We start from the raw sequence: 25254 nt of genomic DNA, 5'->3' as shown, positions 1-25254 counted from the left end.
ACCAAAGGACAGCAGTGTGAATGGTAATAATGTATCTTAATTTTAAATTCCACTTGTCCATTGCTGGTATATGTAAATGTGGTTGACTTTATATCAGTCTTGCAGTAATTGCTTTTTAGTTCTAGGAATTTGTTGGTCAGTTTTTCTTTTCCCTACATAAGTGATCATGTAACCTGTGAACAAAGATAGTTGTATTTCTGATGTGTATACTTTTAAATTTCCTTTTGTTTCAAATATGATGCATTAATTAGGTCTCCCACCATAATGTTGAAAAGGGATCTCTTTGCATTGTTCCTTAGCATGAGAGCATCAGATTTTTTATCATTAGGTATGATATTAGCTATAGGTTTTTTGAAGATGTTCTTTATCAAGTTGAGTAGGTTCTTGCATTTGCCTTTCCATTTCCTTAAAGAGTGACCCTGGAAGACTGTTTCTTTGCCTCTTGAATCCTCTTTTAATTCATTTGTATTCAGAACTCTTTCTCAGTATTTTCACACTTAATGTGATTTGTTTTTGTCAGTCTTCAGCCTGCTGCTTGTTTACCTGTTTTTATTTTGCAGTTATCTTGTATTACTTTTGCTCTTCATGAAGGTTTATGGGAGGAACATACGGGTGTCCTGGAATCTAAGTATTTTTCTCCCTATGTTCTATTCCTATGCTGAGTGCTTGAGTTTTGTGTAGCTTTATTCTTTTTTTTATCCTGTGATTTTGCCAACATCACATATTAATTCTACTTGTTTTATACATTCCCTAGGGTTTTCTTTTTAGACAGTCATGACACATCCAGATCCTTCCTGATATTTATGCTTTTTATTTCTTTTTCTTGCCTTATTGCACTGGCTGTGAGCCACCAGGGAAGCGCCAGTGAAATAAAATGAATTACCCTCTCTATATCTAAAAATAGAAAGATTGGGAAAGATTGCTGCTATTTTTTTCCTCAAATGTTTGAACTATTTCTCTATGAAGCCAGTTAGGCCCTGAGTTTGCTTTGGGGAAAGTTTTTGTTTTTCTGTAGCACTTAAATTTTTTAAAAAGTAAGCTTTTTTGATTTTTAGTTTATATATAATAAAGTTCACCAGTTTTAAGTTTATAGTTTATTTAGGTGTGACAGATGAATGTAGCATAATCACACTAATCATATATTGGTCTTTTTTTTTTTTCCTTGTGGTATTGTTGGTAGATTTTTCTTATCAAGGTAATACTGACCTCAGAATATTGTTGGTGATGTTCCCTTTTCATCTACTTTTTGGAAGAGTTTGTAGAATTGATATGTTTCTTCCTTAGATACTAAATAAAATTCACCACTGAAACCAGTTTCTTTAATAGTTGTTGAGGTTATCCATTTCTTCTTGTATGAGTATTCTTGTATCTTTTAAAGAATTTGTCCCTCTTATCTGAGTTGTGGAATATATTACTATAATATAATATAATGTAATATCCCCTTATTTTCCTTTAATGTTTGTCTAAAGTCAAAGTGTTAGTCACTCAGTCATGTCCAACTCTTGTGACCCCATGGACTGTAGCCTGCCAGGCTCCTCTGTCCATGGACTTCTCCAGGCAGGAATACTGGGGTGGGTTGCCATTACCTTTTCCAGGAGATCTTCCCAATCCAGGGGTCAAATCCCACATTATGGGTAGATTCTTTACCACGTGAGCCAGCATCAGTTTTCATGATCCCACTTTTATTTCTGAGACTGAAAATTTGTTTTTTTGTATAATTTTTTCCTTGGCAGTTTGGCTAAGTATCAGTTTTATTGACTGTTTCAAAGACATGACTTTTGGTTTCATCAATTTTTTTCCTTATTGTTTTTCTATTTTTTGTTCTACTAATTTTGGATCTCATCTTATTTCCTTCCTCTGCTTATTTTGGGTTTAATTTGCTAATTTTCTATTTTTTTTTTTTATGGTGAAAATACTGCTTTGAAGACCATTTTTTCTTTTTTAATTTTCTAATGCATTCAATGCCACCAGTTTCTCTCTAAGCACCTCTTTAGTTATATCCCACAATATTTACTATGTCCAGTTTTCATTTTTATTTAGTTCATGGTATTTTCTAATTTTCCTTGTGATTTCTTTTTTGACTCGTGTTTAGTGATGCATTGTTTAATTTTCAAATTTCAGGATTTTTCTATTAGGTTAATTTTGGATTAATTCTTTGTCATCCAGGACATAGTCTCAGCCCTTTTAAATTTATTGAAACCTATTTTATGGCCTAGAATAGCATTTATCTTGGTGAATGTTTGATCTATGCTTGGAAAGAATGTGCTCCCTTGTTGGGTAGAGTATTCTATAAATGTCAGGGTACGCTGTCTGATAGTGTTATTCATGTCCTCCATATCTGTACTCTTTTCTGTCTACTTGTTCAATGCATAACTAAGAGAGGAGTGTTAAAATGTTCACATCTAACTTTGGATTTTTTTTTCCTCCTTTGAGTATGTTGTTATTTTCTCTTACACATGTATTTTAAAGCTGTTAGTCAAGGGCATATGCATATAGGATTACTGTATTGTTTTGATAAATTGATCCCTTTAACATTATGAAAGTGTCTCACTTTATCCCTGGTTACATTGTTTGTTCTAAAATCTGCTTTGTCCAATGATAGCATAGCTACTCTGGATGTGTCCTTTGATTAGTCATGGGATGTTATATTTCTTTTTCTGTCCTTTTACATTTAACCAGTGTGCCTTTGTGTTTAAAGTGGATTTCTTGTATGTAGTTAGCCGATATCACAATCTCTTGTCTTTTAATTAGAATATTTTGACCACTTACATTTAACCAGTTACTAAGATTTTAATTTTCTTATCTCTCCTTGCTATTCTTTGGAACTCTGCCTTCAAACAGGTATATCTTTCTTTTTCTCCTTTGCCTTTCACTTCTTTTCTCAGCTATTTATAAGGCCTCCTCAGAAAACCATTTTGCCTTTTTGCATTTCTTTTTCTTGGGGATGGTCTTGATCCCTGCCTCCTGTACAATATCATGAACCTCTGTCCATCGTTCTTCAGGCACTCTGTCTATCAGATCTAATCCCTTGAATCTGTTTCTCACTTACACTGTTTAATCGTAAGGGATTTAATTTAGGTCATACCTGAATGGTCTAGTGGTTTTCCCTACTTCCTTCAATTTAAGCCTGAATTTGGCAGTAAGGAGTTCATGATCTGAGCCACAGTCAGCTCCTGGTCTTGTTTTTGCTGACTGTATACAGCTTCTCCTACTTTAGCTGCAAAGAATATAATCAATCTGATTTCGGTATTGACCATCTGGTGATGTCCATGTGTAGAGTCTTCTCTTGTGTTGTTGGAAGAGGGTGTTTGCTATGACCAGTGTGTTCTCTTGGCAAAATTCTATTAGCCTTTGACCTGCTTTGTTTTGTACTCTTAAGGCCAAACTTGCCTGTTACTCCAGATATCTCTTGACTTCCTACTTTTGCATTCCAGTCCCCAGTAATGAAAAGGACATCTTTTTGGGGTGTTAGTTCTAGAAGGTCTTTTAGGTCTCATTTAAGAACCATTCAGCTTCAGACTTGGATCACTGTGATAGTGAATGGTTTGCCTTGAAAACGAGATCATTCTGTCATTTTTGAGATTGCATCCAAGTACAGCATTTTGGACTCTTTTGTTGACCATGATGGCTACTTCATTTCTTCCAAGGGATTCTTGCCCACCGTAGTAGATATAATGGTCATCTGAGTTAAATTCACCCATTCCAGTCCATTTCAGTTCACTGATTCCTAAAATGTCAATGTTCACTCTTGCCGTCTCCTGTTTGACCACTTCCAAGTTGCCTTGATTCATGGACCTAACATTCCAGGTTCCTATGCAATATTGCTCTTTACAGCAAAGGACTTTACTTCTATCACCAATCACCATCATCTCCTCTGGAAGATGATCATCTTCTCAGTGATTGATCATCTCCTCAGTGATTGATCATCTCCTCTGGAAGACTGATCATCTCCTCAGTGATCAATGCAAAGAAATAGAGAGAAATAATAGAATGGGAAAGATTAGAGCCCTCTTCAAGAAAATTAGAGATACCAAGGGAATATTTCATGCATGGATGGGCTCAATAAAGGACAGAAATGGTATGGACCTAACAAAAGCAGAAGGTATTAAGAAGAGGTGGCAAGAATACACAGAAGATTTATGCAAAAAAGATCTTCATGACCCAGATAATCACGATGGTGTGATCACTCACCTGACATTCTGGAATGCAAATTCCACTGGGCCTTAGGAATCATCACTATGAACAAAGCTAGTGGATGGAATTCCGGTTGAGCTAGTTCAAATCCTAAAAGATGATGCTGTGAAAGTGCTACACTCAATATGCCAGCAAATTTGGAAAACTCAGCAGTGGCCACAGGACTGGAAAAGGTCAGTTATCATTCCAGTCCCAGAGAAAGGCAATGCCAAAGAATGCTACCGCACAATTGCACTCATCTCACACGCTAGTAAAGTAATGCTCAAAATTCTCCAAGCCAGGCTTCAACAGTACATGAACTGTGAACTTCCAGACGTTCAAGCTGGATTTAGAAAAGGCAGAGGAACCAGAGATCAAATTGCCAACATCCATTGGATCACTGATAAAGCAAGAGAGTTCCAGAAAAACATCTGCTTTATTGATTATGCCAAAGCCTTTGACTATGTGGATCACAATAAACTGTGGAGAATTCTGAAAGAGATGGGCATACCAGACTGCCTGACCTGCCTCCTGAGAAATCTTTATGCAGGTCAAGAAGCAACAGTTAGAACTGGACATGGAATAACAGACTGCTTCCAAATCAGGAAAGGAGCATGTCAAGGCTGTATATTGTCACCCTGCTTATTTAACTTCTATGCAGAGTACATCATGTGAAATGCCGGGCTGGATGAAGCACAAGCTGGAATCAAGATTGTCAGGAGAAATTTTGAATTGTGGTGTTGGAGAAGACTCTTGAGTCTCTTGGACGGCAAGGAGATCCAAGGAGTCAATCTTAAAGGAAATCAGTCTTGAATATTCATTGGAGGGACTGATGCTGAAGCTGAAACTCCAATACTTTGGCCACTTGATGCAAAGAACTTTCCACTCATCGCGAAAGACCCTGATGATGGGAAAGGCTGAAGGCGGGAGAAGGGGATGACAGAGAAGATGAGATGGTTGGATGGTATCACTGATGCGATGGACATGATTTTGAGTAAGCTCCAGGAGTTGGTGATGGACAGGGAAGCTTGATGTGCTGCATTACATGGGGTCACAAAGAGTTGGACACGACTGAGAGACTGAATTGAAGATTTTAGTTTTAAATCTACCCCTTTGTTATTTGTTTTCTATTTGTTCCATCTGCTCTTTCCCCCGCTTTTACTCTTTTCTGCTCTCTTTTGGATTAATTTAGTTTTGGGGTGATTCCGTTTTCATCTTTACCATTGGTTTATTAGTTAAACCTTGCTTGCTTAATTTTTTTTTCTCATGGTTGTTGTAGCGTTTACAGTTCATATCTTTAACTTATCACAGCCTATCCTGAAGTGATAAATACTGCTTCATGTACATGGAAGAAAGACCTTGCAGCTCTATACTTCCCCTTCCCTCCTTCCATCCTTGGTGCTGTTTGTTATATTACATTTTATTTCTATAAGGCTATAGAGCCGTTGATATATTGTTGCTATTTTTGCTACTGTGTCATATTTATGTGTGTAAATACATAATTTCAAAAGCTGTTTATTTTTCTAGTGTTGTAGGTCAGTTATACTGAAGAACAAACAAACTTACAGAGAAAATGTCAGATTTGTAGTTACCAGAGTCAGGAGGTACGGACTGGGAGACTTGGATTAAAGTGGTCAGTATTGCTATATTTAAAATGGACCAGTGAGGACCTACAGTGTAGCACACAGACCTCTGCTCAGTGCTATGTGGAGAGGAGTTGGGGAAGAATGGATGCATGTGTATTTATGGCTGAGACCCTTTGGTATTCATGTGAAACTGTCACAACACTTAATTGGCTATACCCCAATGGAAATAAAAAGTTTAAAAAAATTAAAATATTCTAAAGTAAAAAAAAAAGATTAAAGTTGTCAAAAGGTATAAAGACTAACACAAAGTTAAGGATTAATAAGTATTAGGAATATAATTACAACATGATTAACAAAGTTAATATTGCTGTATGTTATATAGTTCATTAACCACTCCTCATTTCCCCTGGCAGAGCAGGAGCAACCATTCTATTGTCTGTTTCTATGAATTTGGCTGCTCTAGATACCTCACATAAACAGAATTGTACAGTATTTCTTTTTATAGCTGACTTATTTCCCTTAGCTTAGTGTCCTCAGTGTCCATCCATGCTATAATGTGTAGAAGAATTCCCTTTTTTTGAAGGCTGAGTAATGTCCCTGTGCATGTTTATACCGTGTATCATTTAGTGTTTCATCCTTCAGTGAACGTCTGGGCTGTTTCCACCTTTTGGTTATTGTGAATAATGCTGGTATATGGACATAGTGTATAAATATTTCTTTGAGACTTTTAATTCTTTTGGATACAGATGCAGAATTGGTCTTGCTGGATCATATGGTGACTCTATTTTTAATTTTTTCATGAACTACCATTCACTTTTCCATAGCAGCTAACCCATTTCACATTCCTATCAGCAGTGTATAAGGGTTCTAGTTTATCCACATCCTTGTCAACACTTGCTATTTTCTGTTGCTTTGGTAGTAGTCATTCTGATAGGTGTGAGGTGATATCTCATAGTGGTTTTGATGTGCATTTCCCTGATGACTAATGAGGTTGAGTATCTTCCCCTAAGCTTGTTAGCCACTAGTATGTTTATCTTCTCACAGAAGTGTCTTTTCAAGTCCTTTGCCCATTTTGAATTAATTTGTTTTTGCTGTTTAGTTTTAGTTCTTTATAGATTCTGAATATTAATCCCTTATCAGATGCATGCTTTGCAAACATTTTTTCCCATTTCTTAGGTTGAATTTTCACTCTGTTGATTGTATTCTTTGATGCACAGCAGTTTTAAGTTTTGATACAGTCTGATTTATATATATATATAAATCTATAGTTTGCAACTTTTGTAACCAAAATGCAAGTGATTGTTTCTGGATGATAGCACTTGGGTTGAATTTTCATATTTTAACTTTATTTGGATATTTTCTTTTGTGAAGTGCCTATATAAGTGTTTTACCTATTTTGGGGGAGGGGGGGGTTGAGTGTATGTGTTTGCATTCCTTATTGATTTGAAGTTGATTTTCTTTTTTTAATATTCTGGATGTTTTATCAATCTTCTCTCACTTCGTGGGTTGCCTTTTTTTCTTTTAAGTTTAATTCCTTAAAAATTGATATATTTTCTATGTTGTAAAATTCAACCATTTTAGGTGTGCAGTTCAGTGTTGTTCTATCACCATAAATCAGTTTTAGAGCATTTCAATCTTCAGTCTCTTAATGATGCTTTCAGTGAACGGAACTTTCTCATTATAATCCAGTTTATCAGATTTTTCTTTCTTGTTAGCAGATGCTTTATCCTGTTTAGGAAAGCTTTACCTATTCCATGGTCATGGAGATGATCTATGGCTTCTTCTAGAAGCTTACCTTTGACATTTAAATCTGCAGTCTATGTAGAATATACTTTTTACCCTTGATGAGAGGATAGGTAGGGCTCAAAGTAAGAATACCCAGTTGATAGTCTTTTACTGGAAAGAGCGTTTTTTTCTCCACTGCACTGAAGTGTGTTACCTTAGTATTTAGTCAAGGGAACTCATAATGTGTGGATCTGAGTTTGGATACAATTTTTGGTGGTGGTTTAGTTGCTAAGTTGTGTCTGACTTTTGTGACCCCTTGGACTGTTGCTCACCAGGCTCCCCTGTCCATGGGATTCTCCAGGCAAGAATACTGAAGTGGGTTGCCATTTCCTTCTCCAGGGGATCTTCCCACCCCAGGAATCAAACCTGGGTCTCCTGCATTGCAGGCAGATTCTTTACCGACTGAGCTACGAGGGAAGCCCTTTGTCTACCTTTATTCCTATATAATACTCTCTTTGTTACAAGAGCTATATAGTAGATCTTGATATTTCATAGTGTAAATTCTCTCACTTAGTTCTTCCAGATTGCCTTCACTGTATATATTTTCATAAAAAATTAAAATCAGTCCAATTGGTTGGAGTTGGGAGGGGAGTAGAATAAAACCTGCTGGAAATTTGATTGATATTGTGTTAAATTCATCATCTTACTCTTAAGTTTTTGGTGGTTTTGGTTTTGTTTCCCTAGTTTTAATTGAATGATGTAATTTCTAATGTGTGCTCAATAAGTGGTAGCTACTATTATTATAATTCGTTGCTTTACAATTTTTTGGGTAGATTTTATGTTTGAAATCTTTGCTGAGTCTGCCAGGTTACCCCTTAACACAGTAATATGAGAAATGATTGTGATGTGGTATGGTATTTCTCTAACTTCCCTTCATATCCTTAGTAGATACTTTCATGTTTCTTTTAAAATAATTTATAGTAGAAGCAAAAGAGTAAAAATGTTTTTCTGGTTTATTGTTTTCCTCCTCTGAGCAATGTTTGCCCATGTTATTTCTTTTCCTTCAAGATAGGCAGTATTATCCCTGTCCTATAAAAGAGGGAACCAAGTCCCAGAGAGAAGTCAAGTGACTTACCGGAAGTCCCACAGTTTGTAATTGGCAAAGCCTGGGATTTGCATTGGACTCCTGGCTCTGAAGGCCTGCTCTTTACATTTCAGCGGACTGACTGCCTCCGTGCGCTGTGCTTCACGACTCAGCGTCTGTCGGCTGTTCTTCTGTTCCTGCTTCTAAAGCACCTTCTTTTTCTGGCTTTCTTTAGTAAACATGAAACACCTTACAAGTTTTGCTTTAAAGTTCTCTTCAAAGTCACTTCTTGAGCCCTAGGAAGCATTTAAATGCACATTCTGCCACCCATTCTCTGCTTTCTTAGGGAGACTCTAGCAGACTTGTATCTGTGCTTGTTTTGGACCTTTTTAAACAGTCAAATAATTAATGAGGTGTTCTTCTTTTATCTAGGTAAATGAGTACTTTGGAGGTGATACGGGTGACTGCCTTTCTGAAAATAGATTTTATTTCTTGCTTCTTTTCTGTGACAACCAGAAATGGTGTTTTATGGTTTCTTGCCCTACATGTTGAAATCTTGCTCATTGTAGACAGTTTGGAAAATATGGGAAGGGAGTTAAGCAGAAACAAGATTACCAGTTTGGTCATTACAATTAATAGGAAGATATACCTATAATAATTCTAAATAATATTCATTGTCAGTATATACTTATTATACTACCCTACTTGTGTGTCAGGAATCATTCTAAGTGCTGAGAACACAGAATGGATAAAACAGCCAAACACTTCTGTCCTGTGGAGTCTAAATTTGACTAAAGGAGCCCATATTAAGTACCAGGATTATCTTTTAAAGTTTTCTCACTCAGGGAGAACCTGTTTTCACTTCCGCTTTGTAGATCAGGAAGCAGACACAAGTCAGATGTGTCTGCAGGATCTGACTCTGCTGGAAGTTGCAGTGACTAGTTTCTGTCTTTTAAAGTTAGAGCATATGTGTCTGGGGTCTTGGTGTGGCTATTTTGGCTTTTTCAGTTTCAGTTTTTAAAAAGTCACTGTTCATTGTTATTTTAAAAAGAAATGTGTCTTCCTTAAGGAAAATTTAGATGGGGTATATAAGCAAAACAGAAAAATTACAGGGATAGTATTGCCAGCATTTTAACACTTTTTCTAGTTGCTTCTTTAAATAAAGTTTGATAGGTAAAACATTTGTAAAGATGGGATCATGCAGACTTATTTTGACTTGCTTTTTTCCCCATTTAATATAGTTTACATGGTTTTTTTATGTCACTATTCTTTTCAGATAGTATTTCACAAATTTTAGACAGGAGATTACAGCCTTCACAGTTCTGGACAAATCTGCATACCATTTGTTCTTTTGTTGTATATTTTTAAAATCTTATTTCTTTAAAAAAAATCAGAAAAGGGAACTATGTAGAGATTGGTTACTGCAAAAAAAAAAAAAAATACCCTAGAAACAAAATGTGTAGTGAAATTCTAGCTAAACACAGTTACAGTAAACTGAACAAGAGACCAGTTCTTTATGTTAAAAACAAACAAAATATATACCCATACACACCAAAGACATGACAGAATCATTTTAAATTACGAAAGTGTAAGTGACCCACACATTTATCTACAGTAGAATGAGTGTATAATTTTTGAAGTACTGTACAGCAGTGAAAGAGAATGAAAATCTCTTTTGATATAATTAGGAGAATTGAAAGAAAACTGAAAACATGCAGTATGAGACCCGCTGTACTCCATTATCTTAACCAGGGGTTCTTCAGTACTTTTATAGTAGGAAGTAAAAGTTATATTTAGACCTAATATACGTGAGCATACGTGTTTTATGTCTGTATACTATAGGCATGTTTGTATGTGTTAATATATATGTATTTGTGTCTGTATCACATACATATACTTTCACACAACGGCCCCCAATATTACTGTATTCCATCACTGAATGATCTTATATGAAATCTTAAGAGAAACCCAAACAGACATTTTGGCCCAACCCAATAATAGATAGAAAAAGTGCTACCATTTTAAATTGTAAGTTGCCATTATTATAAGAAATAGCCCAATTTCAGAGATGTTAAAATATTTTTTAAAATGTATGTTGTAAATGATGAAATAGCGGATATACTCTGTGTTTTGTTCTTACGTATTTCAGTTTTGTTTTTTTTTTAAATGCTGGTTATCCTTTAAATTGATACTGTGAGCTCCAGCCTGCAGTTTGAAAAACATTGCATTCAAATTTTAGAATATGAGTCCTGATTCCTACTGTACATAAAAGCCAGTGTAGATGAGTTTTAGATATAAGTATAAAAATTAAAATTAAACTTCTAGGCTACTACACGAGAGAATAGTTTTATGACTTTAGGAGAAGAAATATTTCTTAAGGCATAAAAAACATAAATTATAATCAAGGAAACAATGATAAGTTACTTTTCATTAAAATTAATTACTTCTGTTTATCAAAATACACTGTAAAGAGAATGGAAAATTAACTCACAGATTAGGAGAAGATCTTTGTAATAAAAAACATTTGAAAAAAGGACTCCATTCTAATATATGTAAAGTTTCTAGAAATCAAAAAGAAAAGACTGTCACTAAAGTGACTTTTTTTCACTAAAAAATAGTGAAAAGCTTTAACTTCCACTTTACAAAAGACGTTATCCAAATGGCTAAGTTTACAAAAGGTCCTCAACATCATTAGTCACCAGGACAATGCAGCTTAAAACTACAGAGAGATACTACTGTATACCCAACAGAATGTTAAAATTAAGCAAACAGAAAAAAACACCAAAAACAGAACCAGGAAAAAAAATTAAAAAGCCCCAAAACCCATAGCTGGTAAGGAGCAATAGAACTCACATAAACTGCTGATGGTATTGATTACTGGGTAATATTACTTTAGAAAAGTGGTAGTATATATTTCATAACCTAGCTGTTCTATCCTAGTATAGATCTAACGAAATATATATCCATATATACCAAAAGACATGACAGTTATTTTAAATTCCAAAAGTGGAAGTGACCCACACATTCATGTGCAGAAGACTGAGTACATAATGTTTGAAATACTATACAGCAGTGGAAGAGAATGAATTACTACTTAAAGATCTCGAAATCACAATCTTAAGCAAAAGAAGCCAGACTCAAAATAGTATTATACAATATGATTCCATTTATGTAAAACTTAAAAAATAGGCAAAATGGATCTGTGATGATATTTAAAAAATAGAGGTTACCCTTAGTGTGTTAATGACTGGGCAGTGTTTGGGGTCCTAGTAATGTACTTTATGTTGTTCTGAGTACTAGTTACATTTGAGGGTTAAGCTCTTCACTATGTTATGCTCAACTAGTTAAGCATAATAAAGCTTAACTAGTTAAGTTTTGAAAGAACTTAAATTTTCTCCTGTTGTATCATATTTTTAAATAACATCATAGTATTGAACATTTACATTGTTTTCTATTTTTCCATGTTATAAATTGTTGTAGCTACAATTTTGTGTAGGTTTACAATTCTTTAGGATAAACTGCTATAAGTTAAATTATGTCTAGTGTTATGTTGTAATTTTTGAAGTTATATGTTGATAAATACTCTCTTTCTGAAAGGTAACAATCTGTAACCCTACCAAAGGTTAAAGTATATAAGAATTAAAGTTGCAAATTTAAGATAGGTGAAAAATTTCATCTTTTTTTGTTACTGTACTTGTTCATTTTTTACAGCCATTTAAATCTCTTGTTTTGCGATATTGATAGTTACTCTTTATTTGCCTATTAAAGTACTAATTTTGGTTTCCTAACCAAGAGCTCGTTATATATAGTAAGTTATTTACTGTATATCAAAATGTTTCTCCCAGTGTATTTGTCTTTAAAATTTGATAATGAACATATCTGAGTTAAAATTTTTTTAAGTCAAATCTAAACTTTATTTCTGTTTGGTAGCTGCTCTTAGGAATGGTTGTAGAGTTTACTGCACTTGATTCTTCTTATCGATAGTATATATTGGTATATGAAATGAGGTAGCATTTAACATTTTTTATTATTATTCATTAAAAAAATTGTTTTGGACCCACACAGTGGCATGTGGGAGCCTAGTCCCCCAGGGACTAGGGATATCTATCCCTAGTCTATCTATCTATATCTATCTATCTATATCTGTATCTATCTATATCTATCACAGGGATAGAACCTGTGACACCCCCTGCATTAGAAGGAGTCTTAACCACTGGGCCGCCAGAGAAGTCTCTAACTTTTATTTTTAATACTCTTTCTTGAAAGATCCCTCTTCCCCTTATTTGAAATTCTAACTTCATCATATGCAAATTGTAGGTGTAAATGAATCTGTTTCTTGACTTTCTGTTTTGTTTCATTGGTCTTACTTTGTCAGTACCACACTACTTTCATTATTGTAGCTTTTAAGGAAGATTTAAAAATCTAATAACATAGGCATAAAAAATTTTGTGAGGAAAGGAAGAAACATCTCCTTTATTTATTCTTCCAGATACCTTAGTATGATCTTGTCTTGTAATGTTAATAACAGCCATTAAAAACTTGACTGGAACTGTAGGTTAGGCAAGTTGGAAGGAAACTTACTACATTAGTAATATCATGTACAGTAATTTCAGTCAAACTCCCAATGGATTTAAAATTTATTACTACTTTTTATTGTAGAAAGAAAACCACTAGTTTGTTCCTAAATTTTAATGTTTGTGTGGAGGGAGGAGAAGATTTCTGATTAAGTTGGACTTATTGGTGGCTGGAAGCATGGTATTAAAAAGACTTGAATGCATAGACACATACATGATGCATAGAACTTCCTTCTGAGTTGCAAGAGTAGTATGAAAGATAGGGGCTGCTTTTTCGGACAAGTTTGTCTCCTCTTTTTTCCAGATGAATGCTTCTGGCTTTCCACTGATCTCATTTTTCCAGCAATGTGTTGGTTAACACTAGGGAAGAATTGTAGGCTAGGTTAGGGGCCAATCTGGCATTAACAGTAACAACTCAAAGGTGTTTGATATGCCTGTAACAGTCATTGTTCCATGGATTTACCTTTAGTTTATGCAAGTAGTAACTGGCAAACTAAATCTAGACTTTTCTGCTTGGTCTGGTCTCAAACATATCATCTCTTCCTGCTTCCTAACTGTATTCGAGATTTCTTCTCTGGCTTGATGCTCCATCTTTTTTTTTTTTTTTTTTTTAATGATCCGTGGAAAATCAAGTGTTGTTTGTTGGTTGGTCTGTTTGATGTGTCGAAGATGAAAAGGTGTTTAAATTTTTTTTTAATATTAGTAATTTTTTTGTACTTTTTGGAATTTCATTCATTATATAAAAGTACACATTATCCTCTTTATAGATTTTTGCCTTTTAGAGAGGTTTAAAGCCCTGTATGTTATTTACTGGTTTGACTTGAATATTGCTCTCCTTGCAGTAATGACTTTTGCTTTCCTTTTAATTTGAATTTTCCTGTTAATGTTTTTGCTTATTGCTTTTAGCCTTTTTGTGTGACTTTTGTTATGCTTACCATTGTGGGCAGGGGAATGCCCGTATTCAATTTCGTTTTATTAAAAAAATGCTGGTTACAGCCTATTAAATTGATTTCATAGGCTACAGCCAGCAGTTGGAAAACACCTGAGTCTTTTTCTGTATAGAAAGTTCATTTATTTCTGAGTACAGCAGACCTAGACCAGAGCCCCACGTGTCTTATTTATTGTGTAACTCTTAACCAGTTACTTACTTCTCTGACCCTCAATTTCTTCTGTAAAATTGGAATATCTACTTTCATATTTTTTCTGAAGAGCAAAAGATATTGGATGAAACAAGCCTGGTACGGAGACTAAATAAGTCTGTCTGATAGCGTTTTGCACCATGTATCTGTTGCCCTTAATTTCTTAAATCCAAAAATTTAAAAACACAGGAGAAAGTGGTAGAATGCCCCATGTTTTCTAAGGTCTTTTGTAAGGTTTTTAGTTTTGCTTTGGTTTTTGTTTTTGCTTCGCCTCAGGATAAGCATTTCTTGTCATGAAGCCAAAATGCAGAATTTGTAGCATTTTTAAAGTAGGAAGTTGATTCCTCTTATGTAACTCTTTAGGGAATTTTCCAAGTGAAGTATATTCTGTGTTAGTTGGTGGCACCTACTGGCAAAGATAAAGCACTGCTTAGAGCCTGCTTCGCTTTTACCAACAGACCTCATGTAGCGGACAGGGGAAGGTGGCTGGGAGTGGGAGGGGAGTGGATTGTGTTCAGCCAGGCGGACGTCTCCTTTGCCCCCAGAAAGGGTCTGTCTGGTGAGATGGGAGGAGGGAGGAGTCAGGCCAGGGTGCTGGCCTAGTCTGTGTAGTGTGGCGCTCTTATTAAAAGGCTGTGAAATTTGGGAAAGCTAGGTTAAACGAACCTAGCCTCATCTGTAAACTAAGAGATATTACAGCACCTTTAGTATCTCTTTTTTTTAATTAATTTATTTTTTATTGAAGGATAATTGCTTTACAGAATTCACCTTTAGTATCTTAATGAAGTATATCATCATCTCTGGGAGTGGAGTGGGGGCATCACTCATGTAATGCACCACATTTGTCAAACGTAATTAGGCCATAGGATCCTTTTTTTCTCTGAGCATCTCTTATGTTAACCTGGAATACTCTTTGGAAATGGTCCTCTGGTTAGTGAGCTTGAGAGCAGCATTTTCACTTTGGCATCTTCTCCTAAAAGTTTTGTCAGAGAAGGGACAGACATTAGATTCTCATGGTATTTGGTAGTTTGGAAATAACCACGTGTTGGGACAGAGTTAACGATGGTATCAGTGCAGTTTCCTTAGGATGGTGGTACTACATGGACTACATCATTTTGCCTTAGCAGTGATTTTAAGGCAGAGATAAACATAAAAATTACTGGGAGAACTTTAAATCAAAGCAAAACACATATACCTAGGCTCCATCCACCCTGGCCTCCTGTTTGGTCAAAGACATGCTTTGTTATTTTATCACATTTGAGACACCTTTGAGATCTAATGAAAACTCTGGGTCTTTCTGGAAGAATGTATACACACTTTTGTGTACGACTTCATGATATTTATCACCCTCGTGCATACCCCGAAGCCCAAGAATCTCTAGTATAAAGAACTTATATCAAGTTTTCCTGAATAGGAATTGAATGGCAAGCAGGATTTATCCCAGAATTCAGATACCTGTGTACTCCATGAATTACTTGACCATAGATTAGACTGTGTTTAAAGAAATCGCATACTGTCACACAGGTCAAAGGAAAGAAGCCTGGAGAGAAAGGCCAGATCTGAGATGGCAGTATTTTTAGTGTATTTCCCCAAGAAGGAGAGTTGAGGAGCTCACACGCCTAGAGCAGTGGCTCTCGAGTGGAGGGGGCAGTTTTGTTGCCCTGCATGCCCTCACCCACACAGCACACACCACAATGCACTGACGTTGGGCAGTCATTCGGAGATGCTTGCTGGCTATCACAGTTAGGGCTGGGAGGGGTTTGCTACTGGCCTCTAGTGGGGAGAAGCCAGGAATGCTACTTAACATCCTTTATTGTACATGACAGCCCCCCCCCCCCCCAACAGGAAATTAATCTGGCTCCAAATGTCACTAGTACTAAGGTTGATCTGCCTTAGAATCTAGCTGCTTCTCGCTAGATTTTATCTTCTGTTGGTAGTAGGAAGGGCTACATGTTTTATATGCATGTGGTGCTTCTTAGTAGGTGTAGGAGGAAAGAGAGGATGATGAGAAGGTAGGAAGTGATTAAGCCATGTTGGTATTTCCAAGAACGGTCCTTTCCCAGAAGTGTCGGAGGCTTAGAGAGGATTTCAAGTCTCAGATTGGCTTACCTCATGGTTTACTCTGAGAGCTGGAATGTAGGAAGCCACCTTTCTTTTCTTCTGGAAGGAAGGCTCATTGTTTGTTCTTACCCCACCCTTGCACTCGTGACCTTTCATTTACTAAACCTTTAAGAAATAAAAGTCAAAGCGATTAAAAAAGAAAAAAAAATACCTGTGGCTCTGAGAAAATTCTATTCTTGCCACCCATTCTTATTCCTACATATAGCAGGTGGCAAAAGATAATGGGGACTGGGAAAGGTATATATTGTGTTTACCAAAAGTGGTCATTTCCTTTGTCTCCCAGAGTCTTTGTGTGGTGAAGCGGGAGGAGGAAGGAGTCATGTCATGCTACCGACCCAGTCCAGGGTTTACCAGTGCGCGGAGCTCTTGGTTAGAGATTGTAAAGCTGAGCAGGGAGGTGGGTGGCCATATCCAGTAAATTAGGGAGAGCTGGAGTAAACGAATCTAATCTGATTTTTTAAATTGTGAGATGTTACAGAGCCTTTAATATCTTTGGAGAAGGAAATGGCAACCCACTCCAGTAATCTTGCCTTGGTGAATCCCATGGGCAGAGGACTCATGCGGTTGCAGAGTCGGACATGAGTGAGTGACTGACACGCACTTCAGTATCGTAGTGAAGTGCCATGTGTGTGTGTGTGTGTGTGTGTCTGGTGGGGGTGGGAAGGGAGGAAGAAGAAGGTGGTAGCGTGGGGAGAGCATGCACAGGAGCTTGCAGGATTTCTCAAGCTTCATTAGACTCCAGGACCCTTTTTTAACTCTGAGCATCTCTTGTATCACCTGGATGACTTTTTGGAAAAGATCCTTTGATCAGTGTTGCAGCATTTTTCCCTTTGACATCTTTTCCTGAAGACTTTATAAGAGAAATTGAAAAAATATGTATTCTAGCCCCCACAGTACTCTCTTAAATACAGTTTTACTAAATTGTATGTATGTCTTTATCCACTTTTGTCAAGCGTTAAGAGAATAGTTGCTATTTTTATGGGGGGTGGGAGTTTCCTTCTTAACTCTGTAAATAAACACTATTTCTCTGTTTTGGAATGACTGAAAGGAAGAATTAAATTTTCTTACTGGAAAGACAGTTGCTTCTTGTATAGTCTGCCTGTCTTTTTGTTTCCTCCTTGAGTGAGGAAAGTACTGAGGTAGCTTATGTCAGAATAGCTCTGGCGGATTTAGGCTCCCATATTTTTAAAGTCTTGAGTTTAAAACACTGCACATCTTTTTCCATCCATCCTCCACTTGGCATGCTCACCTCTGCATGTTTCTTCTTGCCGCTCTCTCAGAACCCAGGACATTGAGACGTTGCACGTTGCCATGCCTTTATAACTACCGGTCACACCCCAGTGGTATACTGAGACACTGTTCCCGCTTTCCCGCTGTTTCCACTTTCTCTGTTCCACTGTGGAAACCTGCCACCTTCATTAATCCATTCCTCCAAGATGGCAGCAAGAGGGAAATATTTGGAGAGAGGAATACTACTTCTGTTCCTGTATTCTTCATCCTGCTTTCGCCTTTCAGGCTCGTTTATTACTGCCACCACTCTAGACCTGCTTGGGATGCTTGGACACACTGCCTTCCTTTCTGACTCACGGTCAACGTGAACATACGGAGCCCTGCACTGCAGGCCTTGGTGTTCTGTGATCTGTGAGGTTTTACCGAGGAAGCCAGTGGCTTCTCCCTATCAGGCAAGCATCTGGAATCTTTCTTTCAGAGTCTGAGGTCAGAAAATCGTGAGGAGATAACACTTAAGGGAAAGTAGCAGGGTGTGAGCAGCTTTGAACACCCGTCAGACACCAGCCGCTGTACTGTGCTCTCGGTCCCCACGGCTTTGCGTGGTTTGTTTTTGCCCGTGCATGGAACAGCCTGCTCAGGATTTCTCTCTCTCTCTCACATATATACACACACACACACACACACACACACACACACACACACACACACACACACACACACACACACACACACACCCCCTCCCTCCTTGGCTTTCTCTCTCTCTCTCACATATACACACACACACACACACACACACACACACACACACACACACACACACACACACACACACACACACACACACACACACACACACACACACACACACACCCCCTCCCTCCTTCCCTCCATTCTGCTTCTCTCTTTGCTTCCAAAGCCTTTGACTTTCCCGCTTCACCGTTCTGCATCTCTAATCAGACCCTGCTGTGAGACCTGCCGACCACGGTGATTCTTCTGCCACCACCTACATCCATTTTCAGATGGATTGTTTGGAAATACTGTATGTGTCTTTTAACATTTTACAACTTGAAGAATGTAAAGGAAAAAGAGGGAAGATTTAAGAGAGAGGTTTATCGTCTATAGGCAATAAACAGGGTCTTGTAACACTTAACTTCAACAGATCTACAGGATCTTTTTGACTAATACTATGGGACAAATGTTGTAGTTTAAATTATATACCCTAATCTTGAGATTTTAGATTTGGGAAGAGAGAGACTGCCATCCATAAATGAGTTGTTCTTCCTTTCAGAGTACAACTCTCCCACTTCCCCTTCTCATTAAGTTTCCATTTAGCTATTAGGTAGGAGCTTCAAAAGGGAAAATCCAATCATGTATAATCTCCAGTTAATGGGCATCTATTGAGCGACTAGGTCACCAGAAAGAGTAATTACACAGTGCCTCTTTGTGCAGTAAACACAAAAATCAAAAGCTAATGCATTCCCAAGGCAAGCCAGACTGTTACTGGCTAACAGCGTCCTCCTCTTAAGGGAGAAGGCTGGGCGCCCACCACGCTTGCTAGGGGAGACTGCAAAGCCAGTCCTAAAAACAGGGCTGTCGGGGGGGAGAAGCAGGGGCTCCCAGGGCTCTGTCACTTCCAATTGCTGACGGCTGGGGTGGGCTACTGAATACAGGCATTCTAGTAAATGTTTTGTGCAATCATCAGGAACTTAGTGGGTCTCTGGGGCTTCTTTCCATGAGTTATAAGAGTAACAGCAATGACTGAGGTAGTTTCAGCCCCCTTCCCATAATTCAATTCAACCTGTTTTCTCAGTATACCCAACCTTCATAAATAGAAGGTTTATGCTTGCTTTTGTCCAACCACTAACTGTATTAATTTATGAAGGATAAAAACACCCCTGTTGACCCAAAATGACAAGTGTTAGCCATAAGTCAAACAGCTCTTGGGTTGGTACACTCTAGTTTGGGTTTTCAAAATTATATTTTGGTGTAGTTATTTAGGATTTGCAAAACTCGGCATAATTCAAATAACCTGTTTTTCCCCCCTTAGAACACTTCAGTTATGGAGGATCAAAATGAAGATGAGTCCCCAAAGAAAAGTACTCTTTGGCAGGTAGGAATGACGGCGCACAGAGAAGACAGCAGCCGACTTACTGGAGATGAGATGCTCCCTCAGCTCCTGTCCTCAGTGAGACTTAAGAGTCACGGGCTTCTTTGTTCTGTGCAACTTTGCTAGTTTCAGAATCCACCCTAATTTATCTTCTGTTCCTTAGGGAGGTGTCATTATCAAGAATTTGGGAGTTTACAGCAAGGTTCTGAAGTTGGCTGCAGCCCAAAGATATTCAGTCTTTGGGGCTACAGTCTAAGCACAGATGGACAGTGGTGGTGTCCTTTGTCAGCAGCGTGGAACCTGGCCACGTACCAGTGTATGCACTGACCTTCTCTCCCAACCGCCACCCTTTCCCCCCATTTCCTTTTTAGTGTTTGCCTTTTCCTTTTAAATTCAGTTTCCTTTTCTCCTGGCTCTGTTTTAGTTTGCCAGTTTCCCTCCCCACCCCCCAGGTTTTTGGTAAGGTGGGAGGTGGAGAGCATATACATTTCATGATTTGATGTTTTTCATCAACCATTATGGTACACATAGTTTTCCTTTCATGAAGATACAGTTGCAGGCAAAACAAATCTAAATCCGAAAACAATGATGATTAATAAAGAAAATATTCTCTGGGTTCATTTGAGTTGAAGCAAAGGAGTAGTTTAGTTATTAGCAAGAATAAAGTGTCCCCAACAAATTTAAGATGAAAAGTAACAAAGTGGTGCAATTCCAGGAAGATCTCTCTGGGCCAAGCAGGTGGTTAGAAATAGAAATGGAAAATGTGCTGTAGAGTTAAGCACATGCTGTTATTTTAGGGGGAACTGTGCGCAGACTGACTTCTGTTCCCTCCTTGGTATTTTGCAACAGGATTCTCTTAATTTACTATTGATTTTTCAATCCACAGTGGTTCTTAACACTTTCATTTTCAGGCTTTTTTCATCTGTCTTTCAATAGACTAGTTAATGGTATACCAGTGCTCTAGGGAGGCTAGAGGGCTAGGAACCCTTCTGAAAATGAAATAATAACCTTTTTGCTTATCAAGTGAGGTAATGAGTGTGAAAGTATTTTGTGAATTACAAAGCAGTACACAAATGCTAGTTGTTACCATACTTATATTTAACCTGTTAGGAACGCAGTTATTTTGGCGAATTATTATGAAAAAATATAGGAAGAAAAGGGGAAGGAAAAAATACACAGCTTTCTCTCTCAAGATGAGGCACTTTTACCGTTTTCATTTTTATTCTTTACTCTGTCTTGGCGGGTACCCCTTAACGCAAATTATTGTGATCATATGGTATATAAAATTCTTTTGTTCCTGATACTTCATAAACATGTTCTCTTCTTATTAAAATCTTACTTTAAATGGCCGCTTTATAGTACTTTGTGTAGGTGTATTATAATTCACTTGAACCAGTTGCCTGTAACTGGGTAGTTTTTTTCTAAATTTTCCTTATTATAACATTATGGTGAACATTCTTATGCTTAAAAGCAGCAAAGATGCTCCTGTGCTAGCTGATTTTCACCACAGCAAATACTTGTAATTTCATCTGACTGTTTTGAATGCTGATGTTTGGTCCTGTTCAGGACGAATGCTTGACCACAAGGAGCGTCAAAACTCTCCGCTCAGTGCTGCCCCCTGGTGGCGCCTGGCGTCAGCGAGCTCTCCATCACCCAAAGACTGCAAGGGGAGACAATTAGATGGGGAAGTGGTGAGATAAATGAGGAGGGAGATAAAAACCTTCCAGGTTTATACCTCTAAATGTCGACAAAAGAACTTGCTTCAGATAGGAAGGATTTTTTAATATTTTACCAAGGAAGGTCAAAGACTCTGTTGGATATTTACAAAGGGTGTTTTCTTTCTGGGATGGGTTCAGTCTACTTTGTTAGGGGATGTACTGATAACAAAAGCTCTTGGTTCTTCCCGTGTAAGACTTATGAGATAAGCTCCTAATGGAACTAATGAATGTTTGTGATACAATTCTTCAGTTTTCAAAATTCTCTTGTATGTTATTCCTTCCTCATGAAGAGGCTGTCAGAATAGTGATGGACAGATGGCCTGGCAAATGTTTGACAAAAGTATTGAGGTTATTTTGTTTGTAAACAGGGAAGTTACCGAGCCTTATCGGAAGCAGTTGAGGCTTCAGTCTAGGGATTTGGATTTTTTTGGATATTGTTGTCCAGATGCAGTGTATGCAGTTTGTTTTTTAAAAATGTACTGGTTGTATGCATAGGCCATGTAGATTTGATGAGAGATGCAGCCGTTAGTGTAGGAGTCTGTGGAATATCCACAAACAGACTAAATAAGATGAGGACCTTTTCAGGCATATGTGGTTTGCCTGGGGTAACTTTCAGAGTCGGTGATCAGAAAGAGGGAGTGTTAAGTCTATAAACTATTTTGTCAGCAGTTTAGCAGCCCTGGAAATAATACAGAGGCGATTGAAACTGTTAGGTAAAATAAAGCTATTTAGATTGAATTGCTTTCTGGTTTCTCTGTTACAGAGAGCAGTGGTTTTCAGCGTGAGGTCTCTGAAGTGCAGTCTTTAGACTGGCAGCATCAGCATCATCCTGGCTCTATTCCAGAGTGGCCCCTGGCAGTCTCTGTTAATATACACCTTTGTTATCTGATGCATGCACAAGTGTGAGAATTGTTTGCATAAATGCATATAGCTTTACCTTTCAACTCTGAGGAAGGAAAACAAACCATTAATAGTCAATTGACACTGCCAAGTTGAACAGGTTTTCTCTGATGGTCTTCTCCAACATTAGTTAACTGACAACAACATAGTTTGGGAATAAGCTTTGGAGGATGATAATTTAGGACACCACTTAACTTTACAAAGAATTCTGACTTTGTCATTTACTTTAGTGACTAATTCAAGTACATGATCTCTGAATACATTTTTAATTACTGCCTGAATTAATAAAGGAATGAGTTTGGCTTTAGGATAAAACTGGCATTTTAAGTATAAATACACGGCAAAAATATGTTTCTGATGAGAAGACTATTTAGATTCATTTTCCTTGTCAAACTAATTACTCTTTTGTTTTTCTAAAATAGATAAGTAATGGAACATCATCAGTGATCGTCTCCAGAAAGAGGCCATCAGAAGGAAACTATCAAAAAGAAAAAGACTTGTGTATTAAATATTTTGACCAGTGGTCTGAATCAGATCAAGTGGAGTTTGTGGAACACCTTATTTCACGAATGTGTCATTACCAGCATGGACATATTAACTCTTACCTGAAGCCCATGTTGCAGCGAGACTTTATTACCGCTTTACCAGGTAACCATGTTTGTCTGTAAAAAACCGAAAAGTGGAGGAATGCCCATCCCCAGACCCTAGGTGGAGCCAAGTACGTGTTTGCAAAGTGAATGAGTGAGTGAATATAGTGTGAGACAGCATTTCTTTGGGTTACACACTGTATTTTGATATGTGGTACTAGAAGAGGAGTTATAATTTAGCATCTGTCTAGTGTTGACCACTGCTTAATACTGTTGCTACATTAAGTAATGCTATTATATATATTTTTTGATGTGTTCACTATACAATCTGCATTTTGCCTTTGTAATACAGTATTTATTTTTTACTGTGGGACAGTTTTTCCCACAGTGTTTAGAAAGTGTCCTCAGATCTAAGATGTTCACTTATATCTGAAGTGACATTCAGGGAATGGCAGAAAAGTATTGGGGAAATTGATACCGTGTCTCAGTGACTTTCTTGAAACTTACTTCTGCATCTTCTCCCTCACTGCCTCACCCCTGCTTGAATGTGTCCTTCTCCTCCTCTGTCTCCCCCCTCCTCACCGCGCCCCTCCCGTTGTTTACTTTGAATAGACTACTTTTACAGCGGTTTTAGGTTCACAGCAGAAAGTAGTTTTCACCACCCCTCCCCGCCCCCAGCAACCACGAGCACAGCCTCCCCACCATCAGCGCCCCACGTCAGAGCGGTACGTTTGTTACAGGACGTGAACCTACCTTGACATGTCATCATCACCCAGAATGCTTTGTAAGGTTCACTCTTGATGTTGTCTGTTCTGTGGCTTTTGCCAAATATATAATGACATGTACCTGTCATTATAGTGTCCTACATAATTGTTTCACGGATCTGAAAACCCTCTGTGCTCTGCCTTTTCGTCCCTGTTTGATTTTTTGATCACTTGTTAATTCTTTTCCCTCTTTTTAAAAATTTTATGTTTTAAATTTGTCCAGGTAGAATAGGGAGGTTTCACTCTTGAAGAGAATTTGAGAATGCTGGCCAGAACACTTTGCTCTGACATGGTCAGGGTAGCCTGGAAGTAACAGCTGTCATGCCAGGATTGGCCTAGAAAGAGCAGTAGCATTGCTGCCAGCCCTGCCGTTTGTGAGAGCTTCTAGATGGCTCCTCAAAGAGGGGCTTCTCTCTTAGCCTGATTGATTTGCAGCGCATTCCCAGGTGGGACTGGTGGTAGAGAACCTGCCTGCCAGTGAAGGAGACATAAGAGATGTGGGTTCGATCCTTGGGTCAGGAAGATGCCCTGGAGGAGGAAATGGCAGCCCACTCCAGTATCTTTGCCTGGAGAATCCCATGGACAGAGGAACCTGGCGGGCTACAGTCCGTAGAGTTGCAGAGTTGGACACGACTGAGGTGACTTAGCAAGCACACATGAATACATCACAGCTCCATAGTCTGAGCATTTCCCACAGTAAATAGGACCTGGGCTCAGGCTCCAGGCCTGAAACCTGGGGCTGCAGAGTGACATGGTAGGCTCTGGCTTCTGATCTCTCTTTCAGAGCTTGTGAGTTTGCTTCCTACAGTGGTAGTGTTTAAGGATATTTGAGAGTTAGCTTAGAAAAACTTGACCCTACTGTTCTGTTCTTTTTGTGCTGAAAATAATAGCATTATTTTCCTCATTTCTTGAACTAGTATTTCTGGGAACCCTCTTTTTCTAGAGTCATAGTATTTCATTGCTGAAAGGGACTTTGGGTGCCACTCAGTGCTGTTTTTCCTTAGATAGGTTATAAAGCCAAAGATCAGAGAAATTGGATGAAATGCCTAAGATCACACATCTTGGCTATTGTGATTGTGTGGTGATGATGGGGGTTGGTTCAAAAGTTAGTGCGAAAGCTGAAATTACTTGCAGTTAAGATTACTCTGGACAGTTCCTTAAACTGGTCCCAAGGATGGACTACATGGCTTACAATCCATTTCAGTAACTCATACTTTTAACTAAAGAGAGAGAGCATGGAAGAGAAAGAAAGAGATATACTTTTAATTGTATGAGAGAGAATTATCGGTGAATCTAAGTAAGGTGAATGTACATGTGCTGCAGCTCTTCTGTGTATGTAGAGTTCAGAACTCAGAACCCCCAGCATCCATGCTCTGCTACTGACCCAGGCTGCACTTGACACCAGGAGAAGACAGGGTGGTTTTTGTTGTATATATATATATATATATATATATACACATTATTTTAAACGGGAGGTTGATTTCTTTGCAGCACTGTGCTGGCCTCTGCCACACAGAGGTGTGAGTCAGCCGTCGGCATGCGTGTG

At 38.0% G+C, this 25254-nt stretch overlaps 1 protein-coding gene across 9 annotated transcripts in view; it reads left to right on the top strand.

Annotated features, from left to right (window-relative positions):
• Positions 1 to 25254, top strand: part of FBXW11 (F-box and WD repeat domain containing 11) — a 181692-nt gene that overhangs the window by 60610 nt on the left and 95828 nt on the right. For 6 of the 9 annotated variants that reach the window (XM_061129461.1, XM_061129463.1, XM_061129458.1 and 3 more), the window contains 2 exons: positions 19680 to 19742; positions 22780 to 23005. In XM_061129461.1, coding sequence (XP_060985444.1) covers positions 19680 to 19742; positions 22780 to 23005 — 289 coding nt within the window. The remainder of the gene's footprint in view (positions 1 to 19679; positions 19743 to 22779; positions 23006 to 25254) is intronic. The other 3 variants (XM_061129465.1, XM_061129462.1, XM_061129466.1) reach the window with 1 other exon arrangement.

This window comes from Dama dama, chromosome 25 (genome assembly GCF_033118175.1).
Source record: "Dama dama isolate Ldn47 chromosome 25, ASM3311817v1, whole genome shotgun sequence".
NCBI classification, from domain to species: domain Eukaryota; kingdom Metazoa; phylum Chordata; class Mammalia; order Artiodactyla; family Cervidae; genus Dama; species Dama dama.
Note: the sequence above shows the minus strand (reverse complement) of the source record. Positions and strands in the feature narration are given on the sequence as shown.